Source organism: Poecilia formosa, unplaced genomic scaffold (assembly GCF_000485575.1).
Source record: "Poecilia formosa unplaced genomic scaffold, Poecilia_formosa-5.1.2 Scaffold168, whole genome shotgun sequence".
Classification (NCBI taxonomy): Eukaryota; Metazoa; Chordata; class Actinopteri; order Cyprinodontiformes; family Poeciliidae; genus Poecilia; species Poecilia formosa.
In genome coordinates, this window is record NW_006800107.1 from 1,378,063 (window position 1) to 1,404,858 (window position 26,796).

General features: G+C 40.2%; 1 protein-coding gene and 1 long non-coding RNA gene across 3 annotated transcripts; both read right to left on the minus strand.

The window, feature by feature from the left end:
* On the minus strand, positions 1-26,796 carry asap2b (ArfGAP with SH3 domain, ankyrin repeat and PH domain 2b). 2 transcript variants are annotated; one of them, XM_007564850.2, is made up of 27 exons: positions 26,382-26,796; positions 18,327-18,399; positions 15,780-15,925; positions 15,618-15,692; positions 14,603-14,652; positions 14,388-14,517; positions 13,011-13,096; positions 12,386-12,461; positions 12,214-12,300; positions 11,316-11,419; positions 10,755-10,824; positions 9,442-9,529; positions 9,314-9,362; positions 9,073-9,239; positions 8,283-8,416; positions 6,996-7,084; positions 6,738-6,927; positions 5,635-5,720; positions 5,448-5,563; positions 4,471-4,538; positions 3,744-3,851; positions 3,333-3,666; positions 3,015-3,249; positions 2,364-2,422; positions 1,613-1,671; positions 1,404-1,523; positions 1-903 (listed from the first exon to the last, which is right to left on the minus strand). In XM_007564850.2, the coding sequence occupies exons 1-27, from the start codon at positions 26,508-26,510 to the stop codon at positions 829-831; spliced, it is 3,003 nt and encodes a 1,000-aa protein (XP_007564912.1). In that variant the 5' UTR covers positions 26,511-26,796; the 3' UTR covers positions 1-828. The 2 variants fall into 2 exon arrangements, with proteins under 2 accessions (XP_007564912.1, XP_016533364.1); XM_016677878.1 differs by lacking the exons at positions 15,618-15,692; positions 15,780-15,925; positions 18,327-18,399; positions 26,382-26,796 and adding an exon at positions 14,984-15,068.
* LOC107837700 (uncharacterized) lies at positions 5,776-6,731 on the minus strand. The gene is made up of 2 exons (XR_001663736.1): positions 6,613-6,731; positions 5,776-6,569 (listed from the first exon to the last, which is right to left on the minus strand). It is a non-coding gene; the product is annotated as an uncharacterized LOC107837700 (long non-coding RNA).

Consider the following 26,796-nt stretch of genomic DNA (forward strand, 5'->3'; position numbering starts at 1 on the left):
CCCAGTTACATCAAAGTGTCTTTATTGAAGAGAGAAAACAACAAAATCTAACAGCCGTTTCCTGTTTCGCACTTCTTGACCCCATTGTTGAATCTCACCTCCGGTTTTTCTGTGGAGAAATTATTAATATTTTACATCTTTTCCACTTTTTTGACCTGAAGCATTAAGATGCAGGATCGACTTCGATGAAGAAGAGTCATTTCATCGGTCTGCTTGAGATCATCTTTCAGCCATCGAACAATCCCAGCTTATTTTCAACCAATGAATGGAACCTTAAATTTTGTGTTATGTAGCAAGAATGACCCAAACATTTTACCTGGAGCTGATAAAAAACTCCCCAACCGACAGGAAGACTTGTGTTATTATTGGTGTTCAGCTCTAATGATCATCAACAGTTAAATTTTTTGAACGCTTGATTTTTAAAATTTGGAATACCTGCAGATGCATTGCATATTCAGCAGACGTAATGCGCCCTAGTCTCCATATTTACAGTGAAGATACGTGTAAACGCAGCGATCCTGCCGTCCGCCTCCATGCTGAAGCTCCACAACTTTCATTTTAAATGTTTTCACAAATATTCCCAGAACTCAGGTTGATTTAAAAATACATTTTTAAAAGTTTAAACAAGGCACAAACATAATTTAGAGATGCAAACAATTGTCCTGCAGCGTTCAGCACATTGGATAAGATAAACCTTTTGAAGTTTCAGATATTACACATCAGGTCTGACATGAAGGCAGAGGGTCTGTTATGATCCAGTGTGAGTTTTTTTCCTGGTTACGTCCAGTCGGACCTCTGGTGGAGAATGTTGACCCTTTACAGGACTGATCACTCAGTGATAAAGTGAACAAAGGTGACGGGAAACGCTCCCTTTCTGTCCGGTTCTCCTTCAATGTGACCAATCTGAAACACAAAGCAAACGCCGGTTACGGAAATACCATTAAGAAATCAGAAGAAAAGCAAAACTAGCAAGAAAAACAGTAAATGAAGACAAATAGCAGAGCAGACTTAAAAACCATTGCTTGTAAACCTTAAAATAAGTTGAAAGTGGCAAAAAGTAGTTCAGAAAAATTCATCATGGCGTACCCCCAGGCTCAGCTCTTGGCTTTCTGGCATTTAGCAAATATAAATAATTTTGGTAATTCCAACTAAGATAAAACAGGTTTGTAAGAACATTGCATCTGAAAAGTAATTTCATACATTGAATGTGTTTATTTGCTTTTCCTCAGAAACAAATCTTTAACTGACAACAGTGATATGAGATTAAAGACCAATGAACAAAATAAAATAAATTGAAGAGCCATGTAGGATTCTCATTTGGATCAACTTTGCTCAGCATCTTGACATGTCAAGTTGTTGATTTTTCTCCTTTTCTTGGTGCGTTTCCTTTTCTGGACACTCACCCACCACTCGCTGTCCTCCTCCCCCTCCACCACGATCACCTCCCCTTCTCTGAACGTCAGCTCGTCTGGATTGTCGGCAAAGCAGTCATAGATGGCCTTCACCCTCTTTGGCTTTGGCTTCTACAGAACCAGAGATCAGCCAGGACAAAGTTCACACTGAGGTTCAAACACCACAAATGATTTCACCTCTGGAAGGTCTGAGGACTCACAGAGACGGTGGTTCTGGGTTTAGGTGTAGGAGGAGCCGGACTTCCAGGAGGCTTAACACCTAGAAAGGAGAAGGAAAGGTTGTTGGTGAATTAATAGCTAAGGAAGATGAGCTAAACCGTCTAATGCTACAGGAGGTACACTGACTGACACGTCATTAGGTACGCCAGTTTACTAAACCGTCTTATGACACCCGATGTGACCAAAATGAGGAATTGGAGGAATTGCCTGTTTGGCATTGCGTCAATCAGGCAATGATTGATGCAATGCCAATCATTGCGCCAATGATTGTGTCAATGATTGGCGCAATGATTGGCATTGACTCAATGGGTCATTGGGCCAATGAGTCATGACCCAGTGAGTCAATGAGTCAATACCTCATTGGGTTATTTCATCTTCCTTCCTGCTCCAAAGGAAGAGCAGGAAGAGGTCTCTAAAGAGATTGTGTTCTGGGTGTTTGGATGGGAGAACGGACGGATGATAGACGGACAAGCCAATGTTCTGACATCCTTGGATCCTGAACAACAACTACTTTGGTCTCATAATTCTCCACATCTGAGATCAATCAGGGCTGATCTCTGGAGACAAACCTCAAACTTCCAGGACTTAAAAGATCTACCAAAGCAGACCTTTCAGGGTCTGAGTGAGTCCAGACCCCAACAGGTCTGGACTCCCTACGGGGCGAAGCAGGACCTTGTAAATCCAAGGCTGTTGGTCTAAATATTACTGAAAAACAAAGAGGTGTTTCATTACCTGGTTTGTTCACAGATGCAGTTCTGACTGGGGGTCTTTGAGGAGCCTGCTTCTCTAACCTGAAACCAATGAAAATAAAGTCACTTACAGTCTTTACATTTCAGCCTAATTTGACAAGATTAGTTCAAGTTCTAGCCAGTAAGACCAGTTCTGACCAGTACTGATTCTAAATAAAAAATGCAGACCACTACTTAGTGGTAATGATTCTGACTGGTATTAGCATTTATGTTCGCCGTAAACCAGAACCAGACATGGTTACAAGAGATTTTCATCAAAGTTCTTTAATAGGCAAGTCCAAGTCCAAGTAGAGTGACAAGTCTATGGAAAAGTCCAAGTCAAAGCTAAAGTGTTTTACCCCTAGTCTAAGTCAAGTCACAAGGCTTTGACAGGCATATTGTAGTCTGGACTCAAGTCTTTGAGGGGAAGACCAAGTCGAATCTTTGTGGGCCAAGTAAAGGCCAATCCCACATCTTTAAAGGACAAGTTACAGTCTTGTCTTACGTCCGTCTTCCCAAGTCAACGCTCAGGTGTTTGAGAAACAACTTCAAGTCTCTCTTCTTTTAGACCAGCTCCACATGTTCAAGTCAGTTTATTCTCTGATGTCGACTTCCAATTTACTTCAAACACCAAACGGTGAATCGTATCTCATACTTGGGTGATGCGGATCCTGGCGGTCTGCTGGGCTGGTGCCGGTCCAGATGCGGGGTCGGAGGTTGAGGTTTGTAGTGGGGCGGCGATGTGAGCGGTGGTCCCGGTGGACGTCCAGCTGGTGGAGGAGGTATAGGAGGCAGAGGCGTGTTTTTGGCTGACGCGTTCTTTGCATCGAACCTGCCAGATGCCCTAACTGAAGGAGGAGCACCTGGAGGAGGAGGGACAGCTGGGGGCACTGGAAGAGGAACACGGAAAAGGTCAAATTTCTCTTCATTTCCTTGAATCAAAGACGGTGAATAAAACCGACGAGAGGCTCACCATACATGGAGGAGTTTGAATCAGAGTTTGGAGGGTTAGACGGGTCAGAGGATGAACGCTGTCTTCCTACTGTTTCTACTGCTGCGGGTTTACTGACACCCGGTCCTCGGTGCGGGCCCCTGGGGGGCAGCGGCGGGGTCGGCCCCGGCGGCGGCAGGGCCCCCTCCAACATTGTGCCGTACGTCTCATTGCTGATCATAGAGCTTGGGATGGGAGGCCTTTGCTTGGCTTTGAAAGCGATGTCGTGCGCCAACGCCGAAAGGTTGGACTGCATGGCGCCGGGAACGATGCAGCTGACCGGACGGTCGTCCCGTCGGGGTGTTTTCAGGATGGGCTGCAAACAAATCCCAAAGGGCGTTAACATCCTGAATCCCGAACAGGAGACTCCGGTGGCGTGTTAAGATGGCCGACCTTGTCCTCTAACTCGTCCTCGCTCTCATCCAGCTCCTCGTGTTGGAGACGCCACTCGTACTCAACGTGAACGTGGACGTTAAATTTCCCCGTCTGAGCCTCAGTCAGCTGGAATATGAAGCATGATGACATGTAAATGGGACATTACCCAGAATGCTCGAGAAAAATCTACATAAAAATAAGACAAAGACAGATCTGATGTTTCTGTATGAACTCCTGAGAGTCAGTAATGACTTGGTGCTGTGCAGGAAAATCATGACACTAAGATGTTGGTCTGATACCAACCAAACCAATGGACTGGTTTGGTTCTTATTTATCATTTTTAAGATTCTGTTTTCGAAATAAATTTCAATTCAAGTCCTTTAGTACCTCTTAAAGGGGCAGTTTCAGTTACATCAATCGGATTTTAGTGAAGTTTAAGTTGCAAAACTTTCAGTTCTGCAGAGCTTTACAAAATCATCAAAGTCCGAAACATTACTGGACAACCATAATATTTGGAAAATATGAATACTGGGAAGTTCCACATATAATGTAGGAAAACTGATTCATTTTAGGTCATTTTTAACTGAGAAAATGTAAATTTGAAATTAAAAAAAGGTTTTTAATTTGCCTCCACAACCTTAAAACAGAATGCACTAAGTTGGATTCCTAGCAGGATCCTGAGCCGACCTTTGGGAACCAGGACGTAAAACCAGAAAAATAATTTGTTGAACCAGTAAAATCTCACCAGCTCTTTGCACTGAGAGTGTCCCAGGCGTTTAGCGATGTCTAGAGGCGTTTCTCCTGCTTCGTTTGCTGTGGAGACAAAATCAGTCGTTCATTTAGAATCAATATTTTGGTTTATTCTGACAGGAATCATCAGCTACAAGCAGCTTTGATTCCTCTGTTTATAATAAGACATTCTGTGCAACTTTTCAGGGTCTCTAAAAACCCTGAAAGATTCGTTCTAGCACTGATTTTCTTGTTGCAGACTTGAGTCTTTCTGTCAAAACTAATCAGAAAATAACTTTTCATTTAGATTTTAACACCAGAAAAAAGCATTTATGAAAAAAAACTTAAGTAAGCAAATTACAGTAAACAGTAAATAAAGTCAAAGTTCATAATAGACATTTCTACACGATAACTGCAGCGTTTTGGAAAAACATAAATATATAAGAATAAACCTGATGATTGACCTTCTGACTTTAAGGGAATCTATGATTTTAAAACATGTTAAGAGGAAAGCGACAAATTAGTTTTTTGTGACTAATTTGTGAACTGAAATCACAAAAATATGAAAATCTTACAATTTTAAAGGAATTTCATGCATTTTTCTGCTCATTTAAATCCATTTTTCATTACGTTTAAAATGATTTTAATAGGAAATGATTATATCTATGTTGTAAGAGAACATTCACAGTTTCTCTGACTTGCTGATTATCACATTCTGATTGAGTTGCTGGTTTTCAGCTTCTTTCTGCGACTGCTTTTAAGAAAGGAGGAACATTTTGATGCAAAGTGATGCATTATTTTGGTGCATCTGTCTCTTTATTGCAGCTTTTTGCCAACTGATTAGACTAAACCAATGATGCCTTCAGCTCAAAACCTAAAGCTGCAAAGTTTGTGAACCAGAAATTACTCCTAAAGTTGATTCCTCCACATTTCCATAAGCAGAAGTCAGATTTTCAGTCTGATAAACAGTAAAATGAGCCGTTTGAGTCTTACTGATGGAAACTGAAGCTTTCCCCCTCAGCAGCAGCTTCAGACACTCGCTGTTGCCCGTCAGGCAGCAGTAGTGCAGCGCCGTGCTTCCTCTGGCCGTCTGCTTGTCCAGGTTGCCACTGAAACACAGTCAGAGAGGTCAGAGGTCACGGAAGCAGCCGAGAGGGTCCGTCAGTCGGCCAGCCGTTACCTGTTCTGAGCGAGGAAGTCGACTATGTGGAGAGAGTTTCTGTCCACCACTCTGACGGCCAGGTGGAGCACCGTCTCTCCGTTTTCCTGAGGAACACAAACGCAGCAGTGAAACACACAGAGTAACAATACGCTGCACTTCAACAACACAGAGTAACAATACGCTGCACTTCAACACACAGAGTAACAATACGCTGCACTTCAACACACAGAGTAACAATACGCTGCACTTCAACACACAGAGTAACAATACGCTGCATTTAAACACAGAGTAACAATACGCTGCATTTAACAACACAGAGTAACAATACGCTGCACTTCAACACACAGAGTAACAATACGCTGCACTTCAACAACAATGCAGCAGTAAAATCAAAGTAAAATCAAAGCTAAGGTGTGGCCTGAAAATTTGAGAAGCTTTGTGAAAACAAAGCGAGTCAGAAAGCTGCAGAGAAACAGAGATGACCTGAAAACCAAAAGGCCTGAAAATCAAAATCAAATGAAAACTAAATATATAAATATTAACTCACATATCCAATAAAAAGTTTATTTTGCCTAATTTTGTTATTTTGTAATTATGTTATATAAATTATTTTCAGTTTCATCCTTAAAATACCCAAATTTCCATGTAACTTCATATGTCTTCTGTCTTATTTTAAATAGTTCCCATGTGAAATCATTTCCATGAGCTTTGTAACTAAACAGCCATCTTGTCAGGCGGTTGCTATGGAGTTTCCATGACAACAATAAACACGCCACAAGCTCAGAACGAGCTCTCGACTCGTTCTTAACTTATAAACAGTATTTAGACATTACAGCTATTATGATCTCGATTTTTGAGTACTCTACTCACATCTGTGGAACAGTAAGATAAATATCAGTGATACTTACTGGTATTTACTGGTATTTACTGCTGAATTAGCAAAATTAGCTCAGCTGATGTAGCTTCCATCTTTGTTTTGTTTCCAGTTCAGAGAACAGCGAGTATCAGTTGTTCTCTGGCTGTTTGGCTACATAGTGGCAAGTTGTGAAGACGTCCTGCCCTCTGGTTAACGAGTGTGTTAACGAGTGTGTTAATGTGTGTTAACAAGTGTGTGTGCCTACGTTTTCTTCGGTCTGCGGGAACCCCTCCATCAGGTCGACGCCCTCGGCGTAGACCTGGATGAGCGACAGGATGTCCCGTTTCCGGACGGCCTCGTACATCGCCTTCAGCCTGGACTCGGCGTCGGCGCTGAACTTCAGGGCGAAGCGTTTCTCCGTGTACTTCGCCGTGATGTAGTCTTTCCTCATTTGCCTGGAAAAACCCGCAGATGGCGTTAAGACCCTGCAGCTTCTCAACAGAGCCGCACCAGCAGAACCTACATGTCACTTTTGGGGTCCGGCTTGGTTACGTCCTCCATGTCTGCCTCCATGATGTCATTGAAGTTGGCATTTCCCACATTCTTTGCCAGCTAAAACACAAAGAGACGATCAGCTGCAACCAGATCCGTCTGGTCCAGGAAAAGCAGCATTTTGTTCTGAATCAGCTGATCTGTTGTTGAAAACAGGATTTTCAGATGCTGTCAGAGCATTTTGAGGCATGAAACTTCTTCTTTTCTCCAGTTTCCTTATTTTTTTAGAACAAAATGTACCCTATGTATCTACAGTGCTGTAAATATTTAATTCCTGACAAATTTCCCTCTTTTGTTTGACAAAAACAACCTGGACCATCTTCTCTTTTCTAGCTTTAACTTGAACATGCCACAGACTTTTCTATGGCACACAGTTATTTGGACAGCTGGCTTTAGCTTAACAAACACACCAAAGTCTGACTACTGTCTCTCTAATAGCAGAAAGAAATCATTCAAAGTGCAACTAACCCAGGAAATCAACTTTATTTATTGATAAACTGTGTAAATCAGTTATTTAGGTTCAATCTTCATGTTTCTGTGGAAATGTTTATATTTCCATGTAAATTTGTTTAGTTCTGCAATATTTTGTGAGTATTGAGGTACACGGTGTCCAGGCCAGGCTACAGGACTTTTTGTCTACTTGCAAGAATAAAGTCAAAATATTTGAAGAGCAAAATCGCAATTTTACCAGAAAAACCATCTGAAATTATGAGAAAAAAAATTGTTTTAGTAAGAAAAACACTTGGATAGAGTTTCCTTATTGACGTGATTCTTTCTTCTAAATAAATTTTTGCACAATTGTTCCAAAGTCCTACTGATAATAATTTGATGCTGTAAAAAATTAAGTATTTCCTCATTTTTTAAAACTGATTCCAAAGTACAACTTCACAAGACAATCAATATTCCTCATTTGATTTTGTTATTTTTTATTTTTAGTTCTCATAAAATGATAACTTTATCTCCTAATCTTACAACTTTATTCCTGGAATAAAAATTTATTCTTGTATCGTTTTGACGGTACTCTTGTAACAGTAAGACTGTTTTCTCATAATAAAAAGAGAAAAATAAGTAAATAATCTAAATTCAAAGTCCAAATTAACAGAAGCTGCAAAAACACTTATCAAAACAAGATGGCCGCCCTGAACTGCAGAAACCAAAAAAACAGATTTTCCAAAAATTAAATCTTCAAAAATTTTATTTGATTTGATTTGATTTAGAAGCAGAAACATTTGGAGACGTTAAACTGAGTCGGACTCACCAGCAGCTCCGACGTCCCCAAAACGTCCAGCTCCAGACTCTGGATCCTGGAGTAATGGACGCCCATCTCGCGGTGGATCCCCGAACACTCGATGCAGATCAGGACGCCGAGGTTGGTGGAGAGCCACGTTGGGCCTGCAGTTAGGATGAAGAATTATGAAAACAGGATGGACCCAATCCAAGTTCACTTCATCTCAATGTTTCATTGCATTATTTACTTTACAGGCTTACTGTTTCACAGAAAACATCACTGAAAAGTTCATTTATTTCAATAATTCAGTTTAAAAAGTGAAACTAATATGTCATATAGATCCATTCCACACAGAATTACATATTTAAAGTGTTAAGTTCATTGATAACTGGGGATAAAAATGACCACATCACAACAATAGAAAAGTTGGTTGCATTTTTTTTACTTGAAGCCAAACACACCAAATTCCACAGCACATCTACATGTTAAGATTGTCATAGTCAAGCTAGCATAACTGAACTACTTCCCTGTCCCTCGCTATTAGATTTTTAGTTTAAAGTTTTTCCAGACCTTTTTTCTGGTTGTCGTAGTTTTGAGAATTAGCACTGCGTCTCTTTTTCTTTTATATATCACACATACATTTAAGATTTAGCTCGTTGTGTCGACTTGTCAGCTAAAGCCAATGCTAGTCATTGTTGGCAGTTTTTTGCCCTCCAGCAGGGAACTGGGGGGCGGGATCTTACCCTGGTGAGGTCACGCTGCAACGTGTCTAAGGAAGAGTTTATTTGGCGGTAAATATGACCGAACGGTGCAGACTCACTTGGAGCGCCGCAGTCGCAGCAGCTGTCATTCCCGTTCATCCTCTTCACCTCCCCGACGATGGCCTTGGTCAGCTCCTGGACGATGTTGTTCTCTCCTTCGTTCTGGTCGCCTTTAAAAGCCATGTTCAGAGCCTCCTCCTTGCTGTTCTGCAGCACCGACACCCAGCTGAAACACACAGGTTACCGTCAGAACCAACAGCAACATGGCCGCCAACAACGCACTCCGGAGCGGGAACTTACACCTGACAGTCTGCCTCGTCTTCGGCCTGGAAGTGGTACGTTCTGTCGTCTGCAAGAGAGGAACAGATAGATGAAAACATGGGAATCGTGTCGGCCCGATGTGAGGACAGATTGGCTCTGCTGCGTACGTGAAAACAGGTCGAAGCTCTTCTTCTCGTCGGGATTCATCTTCACCTGGCAGGTGAGCAGGTTGAGTTTGGCTGGAGGTTTGTTGGGCTTTGAACACAGAGAGACGAGACAAACTGAATTTGATGGAGCATTTACCACATCTACTACACAACCCCAAAGTCATTTGAAACATTTGTAATTTACAGTTTAAAGGACCTTTGAAAATGAACCTGGAAACGTCCAGTAGAGCTTTACACTGAAACACGACAGTGAAACCTCAATGAACACAGGGAGTTGTTGCCATTGAACGCAGCACGTCTTTCAACGTTTTCTCCAACAGTCCAATAACTTTGTGAGGTGAAAAAATAAAGATTTGATGCACATGAAACCATAAATGTGTAATAGAAAATATTCCTTCCAGGTAGGGCTGGACGACATGCATGAAAGAATTACGACAGAAATGCTTCATACATATCAATAATTGTTGATGTTAATGATTATTGATTAGTTTTTTTTTGTTTTAAATGTCTGAAATTTTGGTTGTTTTATCCACAGTTTTCTCTCCAGGCTGTTTTTTTATTTTGAAGCAGTTATGAGGATCGGAGGGGAAACGTAAAGCTGCGTCAGTTACTCAGCGGATTGTTGCTAAGCAACCGAAGTGTGAGTGAGTTGGTTGTTTCCACCAACCTTCCTTATCAGAGCAGCTAACGCTCCTCTGCCTACATCTCCCAGAATGCTGTGCGGTTCTGGAATGGAGGTCAGTGCATATTATACATGTTGAATATTCTGATATTTTATCTAATGATATTGATCATGTATCTATTGTGATATTATTGATTTATTGTCCAGTCCCACCCTGATATGAAAAACTTTTTGTCGACTTGTAGTTTTTGTGAAATACTAAAAAACAAAATACTGTTTTCCATTTCTGTTTTCTTTTTTCTGATCTTTACTAGAGAGGATAAAATACCTGGATAAACCCTTAATCTGCAGCGTAGCGACCCAGACTCAGTCCTCCCTCCATAAACGCCTCTAACCAGTGTTGGATTTAAGTCCAAACTTTTCCCACCCTGTTCTCTTTTATCCATTTCTTTATGCTTTTTCTTCTGCTCCTTTTTCTCCTCCTTTTCCGCTTGCTCTGTCCTGATTGGCCCCTTGACTCCTCATGTAAAAACTTTAAAATAAAAGGAGGAAGACGAAAAAGGAATAATAAATATAAACCTAAATTAAAGATCTTGATACTGAAAACCCAGGGGGAGCCTTCTGGTTGGACATGCAGGCAGGAGGGCGGGAGCTGTTCATGCAGGACAACCAATGAGACGAGAGCTCTTACCGTGCCGTGGGAAATCGTCAGGAAGCCTTTGTTGACGGAGCATTTTCTCTTCTGCCACACCTTTCTCAACCTGAGGAGGCAACAACAACCTTCAGACCAAACACCAAACAGTTTCAGCTGTTAGTTAGATGCTAAACGCAGATAAAAAGCAGATAAATCTCGCTGAAATCAGATTTTGGACGGAGAACAGTCCCGCAATGAAATCAAGAAGTCACTTCTCCAAAAGCAACATAAGACGAGTTCCAGGACAGAAACCTTCATTTTTGGAGATGAAATTGAAGTGTTGGATTGATACATTAAAAAAATAAAACAGGGAGCTCCCTTTTACTTTTTTCAGTTTTAATTGTAAAAAGTTTTAAATAATTTTAATGTTCAGAAAATTCTAAAAAAAAAAACGACAACAAAAAAACCACTAAATATTCTGGTTGTAAGGTGACAAAATGTGGAATCACTTCTGTCTAAAATAAAAATGTAAAATGTAAAAGATGCGGCCCGGTTCTGCTAAGCTAGCTCCAGCCTCCATCTATTCCTGTGGGATTCTGGGACTTGGAGTTCACTCACCCCTCACTCTTCTTGTAAAGGAATCCAGAGTATTCGGTGCCGTGAGCTTTGTTTCCTTGAAGCTGATGGAGGTTGTAACCTATGCTCTGCTTCGCCTGAAGTTCCTGAGGGTCAAACAAACTTCATCAATAACCACGTAAAATATAAACAGTCTGTGAAAATTTATTCCATTTTTGCTTTTTTGCCTCACTGAAATCATTCAGATCACCAAAAAAGTTACATAAAAGTCAAAGATAAATTGAGCAAACACAAATTTTTGGGAATCCAACCAAAACCGATGTGTTAGCCTAGCTTTAGCCTAACATTAGCCTAGCATTAGCCTAACGTTAGCCTAGCATTAGCCTAGCAGGATAAATAGCTCATGGTTTTTCACCGGAGACAGCGAAATCCACCAACCACTAAAATCTGACTCCACTCCATTTGTGTTTACATGAAGGACGTTGCGCTCTGTCTTCTTCAGAGGTTTTTGTGTCGTTCTGGGTGCAGCGCCACCACAGGTGAGGAGGGGAACAGTTTTTTAAATTTGTCTGAACCATTTGAATCAGTGAGAAAGAGAACCACAGCAGCTGGAAATACAACAAATGTGGAAAAATAATCTGTCTCTCGTTTGTTCTTGAACTTTTTTAGATCAGGTCATGATGTGTCGCTTTTAGAGATCTTTTAGCCTACTTCGTGCTGCCAGACAGGATCTGTTTAAGTTTTTTCTGGCTTCTACGGGTCAAACAGTAACCAGACAGAGGAAAATGAAATGATCACCATTTACATCTTCCACTTCATCAGTGAAGTTGCGTTTAGGGTTCTTATTGATCATTGATTATCTCAATGTGAGACAAAAAAAGCAAAACCAGAAGAAATGTTAAACAGAAAATCGGAATAATGCGATAAAAACTGTTTGCACCTCCTTTTGCTCCATTTGCAGCGACGCCTTCAGGACGTCTCGGAGCTGACTCAGCTGCTTCCTCTCTCCATCCTGAGTCTGTTTGATCTGAAATAAACAACAGAAAACGTTTAACTAAAGTCACATTCTGTGTAAAACAAAAAGCTTCAGCATTCATCTGAAGCTTCCTCACCGCGGTCAGGTCTGTGCCCATCTTCTCCACGGCTGGTTTCAGATTCTCCACAGTTTTAAGTCCGTCCTGAAAAAAACTGCATCAAGAGCAAAATGTGCATATCGAGGTTATTAAAACTAAAACTAACAGAAACTGAAACGGAGAAAATATTTTTGTTAACTGCAATAATAAAAACGGTAACTAAGAGGTTGTCAGAAAGTTAAAGCACTCAATTTTCCTTCTGGCGACACTTACGCTTGTCCGCAAAATGGCCACAGCAAAAGTTGGGAGAAAACAGCAGAGTCAGCGCGTTGCTGAACAATAACTGGAGACACTTTTTTATTTTTCTGCTAACCAATTTATCCAAATATAATTACAATACAAAACCTCTGAATTCTGCCCCTAGTAATTAACTACCACTATAATAATAACTAAAGCTAAACAATATTATACTAATAACAAAGAAATGTGCAAAAATACTTTAAAACGAAAACTAAACTGAATTGGGCAAACAAACATCACAACAACCTGGGAAACATGATTTATTCATGAAAAACAGAGGAGTTATGATACTGATAAATTTGTTTGTGTCTTGATTTGAAGCTAATAAGTTTTAAATAATTTGTCATTTTTGAGGCTTTCTTACTTGCACTGAGCGTGGAAGTACTTGATGAGGTTCTGGAGGAAGTCGACACCTTTCTTCTGCTTGATCTCGTTCACCTTCAGCAGGTACTGCAGCGACAGGAGCAGATGAGGAAACTGAATAAAAACTATGCGGCTGCAGTTTACTGATATTCTGGAATAAAGTACTTTTAAAAAACCCGACTTCCTCCTTTCAGTGAACCGGGTTCAGATGTGAAAAGAGCCGACCTCTGAAGTGGTTACACAAACTGAGCTCAGAATGACGAATGACTCTTAGTTCTGCTACAGGAAAACACTCCACCTGGTTCTGCTCTGTAGAAAACGCCAATCAGGGTCTAAAGACTCTGATAAGATAAAGTTAATATCCAGAAAAGGCTCTAAGTGAACAAAAGGCACCTTTAAAATTATATTTCTCCATAAAATAGAAGATATTTCTGTTAGCTCATTTTATTGTTTCCTAAATTACCTATAGGGGGCACTGCTGAGTACAAACCAGACAAAACATTGAAAATGTTTTTTATTTTAGTTTGAAGAAGAGAAATCCTTCTCCTTCAGCTTAGTTTGAGCCGCTTCATCAGCGAGGATGGCTTAGTTTTCTGTTAAAACACCAGAGAAACGTTTTTCCTTGTTTCAGAGATCAGTGACCTAAAAACCGAGGCAAACGCAGAAGGAGGATGTGTAGCGTAACAAATCTGGTGAGCAGTGACCAAAGATACCTTATGTAAAGGGCAGCCAGTCTCTGAAACTAGAAAGTTCAGACAGGACCTGGCCACCGGCTGAATTTTGGGTCTCAGATAAACGTTCAATAATCTCCTTTCTGGAAATAAAATGCTGCTTTTCGTCAGACAAACTGTCATCTTCAGTGTTTTTTAATAGATTTGACTGCAGAAATGGTGTCATAATTAACACACTTCATGACTGGGTTCAAATTCTTTCTTTCTAAAGGTCCATCAAGGCCGGGATCCTTCAGGGTAGCGTATTCGGTCCCCTTACGTTATTTTATTACTACTTTACTATTCCTGTAAATAAAACCATAAGAAAAAACGAGCAAATTAAGGGTCTACCTTAAAATGGCCTTTTTCAGTTTTCTGTTATGTATGGGCAGAATGTTGTTCCATACTTCTTTAAAAACAAAGCAGCCAAATTTGAAAAAACACAGCAAGTCATTCGGAAAGTGTGAAAACCTAACAATAAAGATAATTTTACCGTAATAAAGTCTGACTCCTTTAAAGAATAAACAAGAAATTAGGGATGATTTGGACCAGTGAGTAGTTCCGTATGTCCAGCTGGTTCATCATAAGAACCACCCAGCAGTTGAGCGCTCATCAGAGGAGGATCAGGGCTTTATGTGAAGTTTCAGCTCATCGGCGAAGACTCTGACCTCGCACATCTGAAGCTGGAAAGTCCGTCTCTCTTTCTCCATATCCTCTGCAATTTCTCCTCCGCTGAACTCGGTTCGGATCATGCCATGCTGCTTGGCGTGTTCTCGCTTCTCCTTCTCAATCTTTGCTCTGCAACAGGTTATGGTAAGATGTTATTCAGAATAGTTAAATGGAACAAATCTGGACGATCTGACTGAAATATTTATATTCTTACAGTTTTGTTTCGTAATCCTTCCAGGATTTATCGAACGACTTCTTCAGGTCCTGAAAGAACGAACCGGAAACGTCATAAATTCTCAGCAGATGACGCTTAAAGCAGCAAACAGGATGAACTTTGACCATCGAGTCACTCTGGAAATATTTCCTTATCATGACATGAGTTCATGTTTAGTAAAGAAAGTCTCATCCACAGCCTACACTAAAGTGCTAAAGAGATGTTAGATTAATTAAATCAGAAAACACAGTTATAACGGAAGATTGAACTGGATTTAGAGAATTTAAAAACCAAAGATCGAGAACTTGTCATTTTAGACACAGTAAAACTAATTTGCAAAAAAATGTGAGGAAATAACACCTGAAACTCTTAGTTTCTTACCACTAATCAAAGATTAGGAATCTGGCCGGTGGATGCATCGCGCAGCAAACACATGAATGATGCAAACTCCAAAACACACAAACGCAAAAAAACAAATGTAAAAGAAAATCCTGCAAACACAAAAAATACAAAAAGCAGAAGTCCTCCAGACCACTAGGGGGAGCCTGGAGTAGGTAAAATTACCTACGTAAATATGCTGCGGTTCTGTAATGCTGTAAAATATTGCACATTCGAAAGAGACCAAGCAAAACACGTCTTTCTTTCTTCTGACCAACTCGTCTTTACTGATGATCTGGTTCCAAATGATTAGGTGATCGACTCCCCCTGCTGGTTTGGAGTGAGTTTGCAGCATTTTTTATTTGCTGTTTGTGCGATCTGCTACATTTCCTGTCATTTGTTTTCTGGGTCTGTGTGTTTTGGAGTTTGCATCATTCATGTATTAGCAGCGTTTGCACCTTTCCGCCAACGTAGAAAAGTCTTTCTGAAATAACTTTATGTAGATTGTTTGACACAAGAACTTTAAGTAACAGAATTAAAATAAGGAATCCTGCCAAGTGTCTATTTGTGGAAACATGAAGCAGTTCAGATTTAGTGAGCTGGTGTGAAAGTGTGAAACAGAAACTGAAACACAAACCCCTTTCACTCCTTTCAGGTCTCCTTTCAGCAGACTGTCCAGAGGAAATGTGATGATGTTGTTCATGTTCTGCAGCTGCACAAACAGAAAGACTTTAAAAACCTTTTCAAGTTCTAAAAGTAGCAACCAAATTTATCTCCTAGAGAAAACAAGGATCCTCACCAGGTTCTTCAGGAGAGCCGCCAACTCTTTGGTGAACACGGCGAACTTCAGGAAGGCGGCACCGAGTTCGCCTTCCACGTCGTTCATGTAGTTTCCCGCAAACTTCTCCAGGGATTGGACGTACTGCTCCTCGTTGTCCACATGACCTGCGACACAGCAACGTCAGGAATACCAGATTACAGCAAAATAAAGACAAATTATAATCCAGACTAGAATAATCAATGTTCCAGTTCACATTAAACTCAAAAGCAGCTCTGAACAGCTGGTTTTTAGTCCGGATTTACAGGAGCTCAGTGTTTCGGCTGTTTTTCAGTTTTCTTGAAGTTTGTTCCAGATTTGTGGTGCATAGAAGATGAATGCTGCTTCTACTTGTTTGGTTCTGAGGATGCAGAGCAGAACCAGAACCAGAACCTGAGGGGTCTGGAAGGTTGATACAACAGCAGCAGATCAGTAATGTGATGCTAAACCGTTCAGTCATTTATAAACCAACTGAAATATTTTAAAGTTTATTCTCTGACGCTGCTGCAGTAAAGAACGTGACTAAAGATAAAAGCGTTGACGAGTTTCTCTAGATCTTGCTGGGATGTTAGTCTTCAGGTGATGAAAGGCCGACTTTGTAACTGTCTTCATGCGTTTCTGAATGTTCAGGTCAGAGTTCATCACTACACCCAGATTTCAGGCCTGACCTTTAGATCCAGCTGTTATAACTGAAGTAGCGCCTCCCTAACTCCACCTTTTAGACAAACATACCAACAAACATTTTACTTTCCATAAACATAAGCAAAGGACACATTCATATTTCACCGTCTAACGTCAGGCCAACCCTGATCAATAACATCAATAATACGATAATGCACCGTATCGCTTCTGGACAACAAAACTTCCCCGGCACACATTTAAAAGATAAAAAAAGAAATCACAAAATATGTTGTCAAGTTTTCTAACAAACTCAAAAATCAACAAAACATGAAATATTTTTATGACCTCAGATTCATCCAGTCTGCTGATCATTTTGAGATAAAACAAAGAAAAAATAAAAAGTCTGATCTCAGCAATAAAAACAGGCTCAGTTTAATCTATTAAACGTTAGTTTAGAAATGCAGAAAGGCAAGTTATTAAAACAGCAATGCTTTGTGTTGTCCCAGACTTCTTTTGTCTGGAATAACTACGCCCTCATTAGAAATAACAGTGAATTATTTTGGTGCTTCAACAAACAAATTTGTACCATTCTTGAATTAAAATTTGGACTAAATCAGTGTTATGGCCGTAAATGGCCCCCGAGCCACGCTTTGGCCCCAAACGGAGCCAAACATCAGAGAAACCTAAAAATAAACTTTCTGTCTTCAGACATTCGAACAGATCATGAAGCTGCTGCCGGTTCTCCCACAGAAACATGTTGAGGCAGCGAGTTTGGTGCTGCGCTGGACTCCCCGCTGTGTGTGTGTGTGTGTGTGTGTGTGTGTGTGTGTGTGTGTGTGTGTGTGTGTGTGTGTGTGGGAGTTGGGATTCCTTCCTCCCTGCGTCGGTTTGGGTTAGTGCGTGCTGCAACAGGAAGCAGTATGAGAGGAATGCTGGGAGCTGAGACTCCACCTGCCTGAAGTCAGACCCACCCGCCCAGCGCACGGCTGCAGACGAACCAAACGCACCCCACGCTCAAACAGCAGCCAGAAAACTACGAGACTTTCAACTGACGCAAAGAAGAAATGCCAATCCTGAGGGGAAACAATTAAACCATCCATTAAACCATTTTATTATTATAATAATAAAAAACAAAACTGGATTTTCAAATATTCTGTCACAAAGAAATAATCTCAGTCTAAAGGGCAAATAAATAAATAAACGTAAATTAAATAATTTTATTAATAAATCATAATAGTAACAAAAACTAATAATAATAAAAATAAAAAAGCTTTTGAGCATTTCTGGCACAAAGGAAAAAATATTTCTAAAGGTAAATAAATCAAAATAAATACAGAAATCATAATAATAAGTTTATTTATATGAAACATTTTATATTCATTATTAAAATTAACAAGAAAAACAGTCCCAAATGAAAATTAAACAAATTCAAGGCTTTAAGTTCTAACTGAAAGAAATTCTGTTTTTTTTTCTTTTAAATTTTTGGCACAAAAAATGTCAGGGCCTAAAATATTTGCAAAATGTATTTAAATAAATGACAAGAAAACTAAATGTGAGAAATAAATAAAAAGAGAAAAAATTCCAAAAGACAGAGAGAAATAAAAAAAGTCTAAATGGCATCTTTGGCATTAAATTTACATATTTTTGGGTTTTTAATGAAGCCAGATTTCCTGCTGAGTCGATAAAAATGGGATTCGGCTTTTCAAGACATTTTATCTTTCAGAAGACAGGACTTTTTATTCTTCCCCAGAATAAAAACAAAGCAAACGCCTCCAAATGCAGGTAGTTAGCATCTTAATGGCTCAGATAAAACATGACCTTTGACCCTACATCCCAGAGGAGATGAAATAATGAAGTTCAACCATCTTCCATCCATCATAATGAGCTAAAGGAGGAAAGTTTACTCACTGAGGCCGGAGTGGTTGATGGCCTTCACCGACTTCTTGATCTTAGACAGGAAGGATCTGTCCAGGTCCAGAGCCTGGAGGAAACAACGGGGTCAAAGGTCAACGCTGGTCCTGAACTTTTACACAAAAGATTCTTAACAAGTACAACAAAACAACCGACTGCACTGAAGTCTCAGAAAAGAGCCGACTAAACTTCTCATGATCTGTTTCTGGACCAAAACGAGGCGCCGTTTATAAAGTTAGTTAAAACTTAACAACAATTTGGATTATTTAGCCTGAGACAAAAAAGCAGGTTCATTTTTCAGTCCTATGTTATTCATTCATTTATAAATATCACAGTTTACAAACTGAATGTTTAGCTCACAGCTAAATGTTCAGTTAGCTCTAAATATTTAGCTAATATGCAACTTCACTTACTGTTAGCTTGTTACAAAATATTTAGTCTGAAGCTAAATATTTAGCTTACAGACTAAATAATTAGAATCTAAATATTTAGGCTGAAGCTAACAAAATGTTAGCTTAAGATCTAAATATTTCGCTTCAAGCTAAATATTTGTTTACAGACTAAATATGTAGCTCCAAACTAAATGTTACAAGCTAAATATTTAGCTTAGAAGTTAAAATATGACTGAAAAATGAGCCCCTGTTTTTCTCTCTCAATTTGGCTAAATAAACAAAATTGCTGTTAATGTTTTACTGTGCAACTTCAAACACAACATCCCACTGAAACGGTTCTGCTACGTGATGGGAAAATATCAATGCAAGGTGGAGAAAAGGGATGAAAATGACCACGAGACGCAAAAGGGTGAAAATCCAGGAAAATAATAAAAAGCTAAAAAATAAAAAAAATTGACAACACTGAAAGATCAGCAGAAAATTTCAGCAAATTTACCACAAATGTCAAAGCAGCAAAGCTAAATCTGTAGTTCCTGCTGCTCGTTTTGATGGCGGCGGTTCTTAATTAATCGGTTATAAGCACAGTTTGTCTGTCAGCAGAGAAAAGCCGACTTGATGCTATAAAAGGAAAAGGGAAGTTCAAGATAAAACTGACAAGCTAAGACTACGACACGTTGACCACGAAGCTTCTTTCAGTTCACTCGTTTGTTTGCAGCTCCAGAGACCCGACGCTGCGTTCAGTCCATACCTGCAGCATGGAGGTTTTTATTAAACAGATTTCTTCTGATGACACAAACTTTGTCTCAACAGGAAGACGTTGAGCTGCTGCCAGTCAAAAATAGACGTTCCTTCACACATAACTCAACAGGAAAGCTGCGCAACAGACCAAACCACTTTATTAGATACATCCGTACAAACACTTGTCACCACAAAGGGCAAACCAGACAAACGTGACAGCAGCTTAATGCATTTAGACCTTCAGCTGCATCAAAGATGACTTACTGGACATCACAACCGAGGAAAAGAGGATTTTAATATGCATCGTTGAGGTCAGAGGAGAATGGGGCGAAAGACTGGTACTAGATTGTAGGAAAGCAACAATAGCTGAAAAGTTCACCTGCAGGTATGCAAAATTCACATGCTGAATGCTTTGCTCCTCCATTTGTGTCTCTACTGCCTCTAAAAAACTCCACCCACCTGGTTTTTGGCAATAAATTTATATTTTTGGTGTCTGGAAAATGACCTATTTCAAAAACCTCAAAGCCTGTTACCTAGCAACCACAGCCGAGCTCCAGCCTGTTACCTAGCAACCACAGCCGAGCTTCAGCGTGTTTGGTCAGCCCGTTTTACCGCTGCACAATGGCTGCTTTGTTACTGACTTACTATCCAGAAACCACTTGCTGCTTTCTTGTTGGTTCTGCAGGAGGCTCCACTTCTGCTTTTCAAAGATATATGGTTGCATAGCTGTGCATCTGGTTGCAGCTACGTTCACAAGTCAGTGTAAATGTTGAGTTTGGGGAGGGATGGCCGGCAGCTGCTAGCTCGGATTTAAAGCTGCAGTATGTAACAAATTAACAAAATCAAACAGAAGGTGAAGTTTTCTTTCAAAATAAACAAACAGAAACAAGCCTGGTCTTCATTCAGTGAAGTTACTCAGAAATTTTACTCAACAGTAACAATACATTACAATAAAATTACTCAAGTGAAAGTCTGAAAAGTGCATTTTTTCCAAAAAGTTACACAAGTAAATGTAACCACTACCCAACTCTGACTGGAATGCTTTCAAGTTTTTACACAAATTTCTGACCCTCCATGTTCAAAGTCTCTCTATTTTGAACTCCACCTGGTTGTTTTCACAAAGTATTTCATGGCTAATGGCATTAAGCTGCTGCCAAGTGACAAAATTACTATTTGAAGAAGAAGTAGAAGAATGAAGTAGAAATGTGTTCTGCTGGTTTTACTGCATTAGTCACATGACTTGGCCCAGCTGCACACCTTTAATCTGGAGTTTGGTCTGGTTTCCAGCTGCAGCCGTGAGTCACAGCTCAGTGACTCACGGCCTGAAACATGCAGAAAGTCCAGAAGCTCAGTCGCTGTGCGGCTGAAGACAGCGAACAGGGTCTGCTTCGTCTCCATCTGGAAAACTGAAGGTTTCAAACCCAGAAATCTGATGGGAATAGAAAACCGGCTTGACCAGGAAACGCTCCAGTTTTTACAATAAAACCCAACAGATTAAGGAGTTTGGCTCTAGTATTTAGTTTCTGTATATTCCTCCACATTGATTTGTTTAAGATCAATAAATCAAAAGGTATTTTATTTTAAAAGCAAAAGATAGAAGGGAAACCCACAGAAACTTATCACAGTAATGTGTTATCAACCTAAAGCTGGATGTCATGGCTACAAAATGTATCAAGCTAAAGTGGTTTCATGTCAATTCATATTGATAATTATTGATTAGTTTTTTGTTTTAAATATCTGAAATATTGAAAAACTGGTGGAGTGACCTTTCCTGTTTTATCCAGTTTCTTCTCAAGGAATGGTGGCAAAACCTGAAACTGCTGCTGCGCAAGTTACTCAGCAGGATGTTGCTAAGTAACCGAAGAATCTATGAGTTGCTAGGTAACCAAAGAATCTGTGAGTTGCTAGGTAACCAAAGAATCTGTGAGTTGCTAGGTAACCAAAGAATCTGTGAGTTGCTAGGTAACCAAATAATCTGTGAGTTGCTAGGTAACCGAAGAACATGTGAGTTGCTAGGTAACCAAAGAATCTGTGAGTTGCTAGGTAACCGAAGAATGAGTGAGAGAGTTAGATGGTGCTACCAGTCTAGCTTAGCTAGCTGTGAGAGGTTGAGTGTCTGAAGTCCTTCCTTTGCCTACATTTCCCAGAATGCTGTGCGGTTCTGGATTGGAGTTCATTGAACTTATTGAATATTCTCTCGGATGCATTATCTATAGATATTGATCATGTGTCTATCACAATATATATTATCTTTAATCTATTGCCAAGCTAAACTAAGACCTACAAACATTTTTAATCAAGACATTAAAACTGACTTGACTAAGCTAACACAAATAAAAGATGCTAAAGCGAATTCTTCATACACCAGTAACAGACTAGGAGGACCTAATGGCAGGACAATCAGATGCTCATTTAGCATTTAAAAAGAGAAAACATCTTGTTCTATTGACAGAGATCTAAAGCGATAGCTTTCAGTCTCATCTGTTGTATCCTGATGAACAGGAAGTGATGGATAGAACGCGGATTATTGTGTTTTTATTTCCTAATCCTCCCATTTGTTTTCCAATCCAGATTATTTCCCAGTCTGTTGGAGCCAAACGGTGACATAAGCACAACCACAAATACTACTGAGGAAAATCCATGTGTCTGCTGTCGTCTGAAAATGAATGAGTCGTCGATGAGTTGGAGTTACTCAGATCACTTCAAGCAGACAAGTTGTTACAGGACTGAAGCTGAAGCTGCAGAGAAGAAACAAATGGAGAGACTGGATGGAAATAATGGAAGAAAGACAATTAAAACGTGGAGAGGTTCAGCAGAGAGATGTATAATCTGCAGTAAGAGGGAGGATCAAAGTGAGGCTCATCATGTTGGAACTTGAGCCGACTTCAGTGAAGATATCCCAACATGCAACAGGAGAAAACAATGCCTGGTCCTGTGGCTTTTACTCACTCATATTTGCTTTTTCACTGGTGTAAACATTTGAAATATTTGATGAATCAAATTTAAAGTTACTGAACATCTGAGAACAGCAGGTGTGTCTGTCTGAATAAAAGCTCATCTGACCAACTTCATACTGTTTGTTTTGGTGAAAGTGAAGTCCTTCGGTTCCTAAACTCTTCATGAAGGTGAAACTGTATCAAATCTGGAATGCTTTTTGAAACAGTCACAGGCAAGAATACATAAATCACCAAACTGGGAACAGGTCCAGGCAGTCCTACAGTGCCTGGAGATGTGGATTTCTTCATAATTAATAATTGAGGAGTTTCTGCGATGGGAATATTGCAAACATTGATACTGTGAGCAGAACTTTGATTTGAACTGTTGTGTAACTTGACATGTCTGCCTACTTTATTCTTTCCTCCATTTCTCTTTTGTGTTTCCATCACTCTGCGACCTTTAGCACTTTGGGAAACACCATTAGTGTCCGGTGTGAACAGCTGATGAGACTGTAGATTACTACACCAGCATGAAAAATACAAGTTATTAACATTTTAAGTATTAGCCAACATGCTAGCAGCATGAAAACTGACAACATTTACTGCATCTTCTCCATGAAGGTCGAAGGTCATTTTATCTGTTTATTTTGACCATACATTTCCTCTTTATTTGTTTAAAATTTGCATTTTAATGTTTCTTTCTTTCCATACAATGGGTTTCTCTTCATTGACCTCATGGTATTTCCATCACTGTTGAAGCTCTTTTTAGACCAGTTTCCTTTAAGACAAATGAGGAAACTGAAGAATCATTTTAAGGCATTTTACTCGGCTGACTGACTGACTGACTGACTCTGAGAAATAAAACACAACCAGCAGCAGGTGACTAGTTTCACCCAAATCTGGATCCAAAGAGACCAGAACTGCATGCAAGAAACAACAACATCAAAGAAAATGCTGCTAGTAAACTGAAAGAAGTTACAGATCATATAGAGCAGGGGTGGGCAACTCCAGGCCTCGAGGGCCTCCTGCAACTTTTAGATGTGTCTCAACTTCAACACACCTGAGTCAAATAATGAGGTTGTTAGCTGCATTATTGGAGAACTTGACTGCACTTAAGAGATGATTCTGCTGTTGGATTCAAGTGTGTTGGACCAGGGAGATGTCTAAGAGTTGCAGGACACCGGCCCTCGAGGACCAGGATTGCCCAGCCCTGATATAGAGTAAAAAGATACAAAACAAAATCAAGATGAATACTACAAAACATAAAACACCTTGAGTAAACTGACCCTGTTCTAAGAAGTAAAATGAGTCATGGTTGAGCTGTTTTTGTCTCTCTGAATAAAGAAGGTGACAAAAGGAGGAGAAAGTGTCTAAGCAGAAGTAGACAGCATTAAAAGGGTTGCTCAGAGTCGACACATTGCCTAAAAAGGCTACAACAAAGATACACACAAACAGTCTAAAAATGATTCAGGGAAATGGACTGCAAAGCTGTAACAGACAAACAAAAGACCTACTAAAGGCTTAAAGTCCAAAAGCAAGACGGACAAAATTGGCTTTAGAGATTCTCCCAAAGGAAGTCAAAAACAAGCAAAGTGACCGTCCCAGTGCACATCATGCTGCGAATTAAACTGTACTGTTTAATTCAGACGTGCAGAAGCAGAAAAACACCTAAAAGCTGCAGGAAAGCAGCGCTGTAGACGAGCCACGTGGCTGCAGGTTAGGAGAGCAACAAAGATCTCAAAATATTACAACAAAACAATATTTCTCGTTGGGATCTCTGATGTTTGGCCAGTTGTGGTCAACATGAGGCCTGATGATGCCACAACTACCCTTAAATAATTGGTTTGCAGCATTTCGGGTTTCCGGTAGGAACGATAAACAGACGATAAATGTTGCATAGCTGAACAGTAAATGTTCAACTATGCAACATTTATCTTCTGTTTATTTGCAGTTTTCCTGAATGTCATTAAAATCTCATCCCATCCCAATATTGTGTCTCGTCTTGAGGGTGTTTTCCCTTCTGATAGTCCAATAAACTCAGTTAAACTTGCGATCAAAGTTTCAACATTTGTTGCATTTTTACTGTCAAACCAGCCAAACCCTTTGAACAACCTGTTCCCCTCCTCGCCTGTGGGGGCGCTGCACCAAGAACCACTGAAGGAAACAACAGAAAAACCTCTAAAGAAGATGCCACTTCCTTTTAAATAAAAATAAAATAAAAATTGAGTTTTAAGATTTCTCTTTTGTCCTTGGTAAAAGACGGCGAAGCATTTCTCCTGTTAGCGCTCAGCTAGTAGGTTTGCTTTGGCTGCATTTACCCAAAATGCCCTGCTCTGTACTCCAGGCCGCTAGGCATTCACATATGCATTCAAACTGGACCAGAGTTCACTTCAACCGAACAAAGACTGAGGTTTGTAGATGGACCAGGGTTCACTTTTTGTTCGATTACGCATTCAGACCTCCCCAACCGAACCGGACTTTCTGAATGAACCAGAGTCTGATTAAAGCGGACCCGTCTGTCTACATGAAACAGGTTAAAAGATCTCAAAAACAGAACATGATGGTCTGACCAAGAGAAAAACAAGTGAGAAACAAAGTCACCTGCATCTGTCAGACTAGAAAGAGTCACAAAGTCGTTTCTAAGATTTATGGACTCCAGAGGAACAAATGGTGTAAAACATTCACCACATTTCAGGACAACAACGTCAACGTAAATCAGAAGAAAGTAATTCTTCAGTTTGTTTTCAGCTCTGATGTAAAGGAGCCAAAAGTTTCTGCACATCTCAGGTTTTCAGGGAGTTTGTTCCAGATCTGACGAGCATAGAAACTAAAAACTGCGTCATCTTGTTTAGTTCTGGTTCTGAAAACAGAGCAAACAAATCTCTAGAGACCTGAGCACCAAGCAGCTTTATGCACCAACAGCAGATTATTGACATCTTATTATTAATCTGCCTCATTTAATCAGAATAATCTGGAATCAGAACCAAAACAAATGGAAACAATGTTTTCAGATAATCCAAGTGCAGAGCTGAGCAGTAACTACCTACATTTACTCAATTCAATTTTCTTTTAAATTACTGTTAAGCTTTACTTTTTACTTTTATTTGAGGGATGTTATTATGAAGTATCTAAACTCTCATTTGAGTAAATTTTCTGGATTTTCTATCCACTGAATGAAAAACAGACATGTTTTAATCAAAATTCACCAGACACATCTGCAGGTTTTGTTAAAGTTTCCTAAGTTTTATATTGAAAAAACTGATTTGGAAAAAAAATATTTTGCCTGATTTTTTTTGCTACTTATATGAATTATTGTCATTTTTGTCTTTAAAATACCGACATTTTCACTTAACTTTATATTTTCTTCCATCTGGTGATGCAATTTTTAATTATTAAATTTATAAATATTATATTTTTACTCTTGAGTAAATACTTGGATGGTTAATTTTTACTTTTCCTTTGCTTAGTGCTGCTCTGCCACCTCTAAATGACAGTGTTTGTGTGTAAAACGGTAAAAAGAGAAAACATCCCAACAGGATTTGTGGCGCATCCAGGAAACCCCAGTTTTCAATCAGCATCCTCTGACCTTCGCCTCCTCTTCCTCACCAAAACCAGCCTCATCATCACCGAGTTGCAAAACTTCACAAACAAGCTGTTACAAAATGCTGCGAATCAACTGCAGCTTCAGCAGGAGGAAGTGCTGCTTTCTGTTCCCCTTTTCAAACACGAAAAACACGAATCTGCTGCGTGGAAACGCGAAGAGGAGAGGGTCACCAAATCTTTCAAACTGTTCCAACTGCAGCCAAACAACTTCTCAGGTTCCAGCCAGCTGTTTCAGAGCAGGAAGTGGACCGACACTAACACGGCTAAAACCTTCCAGCTCTGACTGGGTTTCGTTAGTAATGTGGACCTGATGGAGCTGAGCAGCTGGTGTGTGTGTGTGTGTGTGTGTGTGTGTGTGTGTGTGTGTGTGTGTGCGCGCCCACCTCCTCCAGAGCTCCCACCGTGTTCCTGCAGTGGGACATCCGGGTGGTGAAGCTGGACGTGGTCGGAGCTTTGTAGTCCTCATTGGTCTCCGCAACAAAGTCCGTGACGCTGATCTGATCCACCGGCATCTTGAGGAGTGATAGTCCTCAGCAGAACTAAGCCGAACCGAACCGCAGGTCCTGCAGGTCGAGCCGCCTCACCTGGCCGGATGAGTTAGAGTCCGCCGGGCTGTCAGAAAACCCTCAAACCTCGGCCAGCTTCTACTAACGTCATGTCAGTCCATGTTCAAGGCTTGGTCGCATTCCTGTGTCGGTCCAGCAGCTGCCTCACCTGGGGAAGCACAGAGCAGGGCGGAGACACGGACAGAGCTCTCACTCTGCTGCAATTTCCTGGAACCAAAGTCTCTCGCTGGCC

What these genes read in the sequence shown, in the direction of transcription:
- asap2b (XM_007564850.2), bottom strand. Translation starts at nt 26,510, where the DNA reads ATGCCGGTGGATCAGATCAGCGTCACGGACTTTGTTGCGGAGACCAAT. An exon ending in ACCTGAAAGGAGTGAAAGGG is followed by an intron (nt 14,653 to 15,617) that starts GTTTGTGTTTCA and finishes TCGTTCTTTCAG; the next exon opens with GACCTGAAGAAGTCGTTCGA. An exon ending in TCCCGCAGACCGAAGAAAAC is followed by an intron (nt 5,721 to 6,737) that starts GTAGGCACACAC and finishes TGTGTTCCTCAG; the next exon opens with GAAAACGGAGAGACGGTGCT.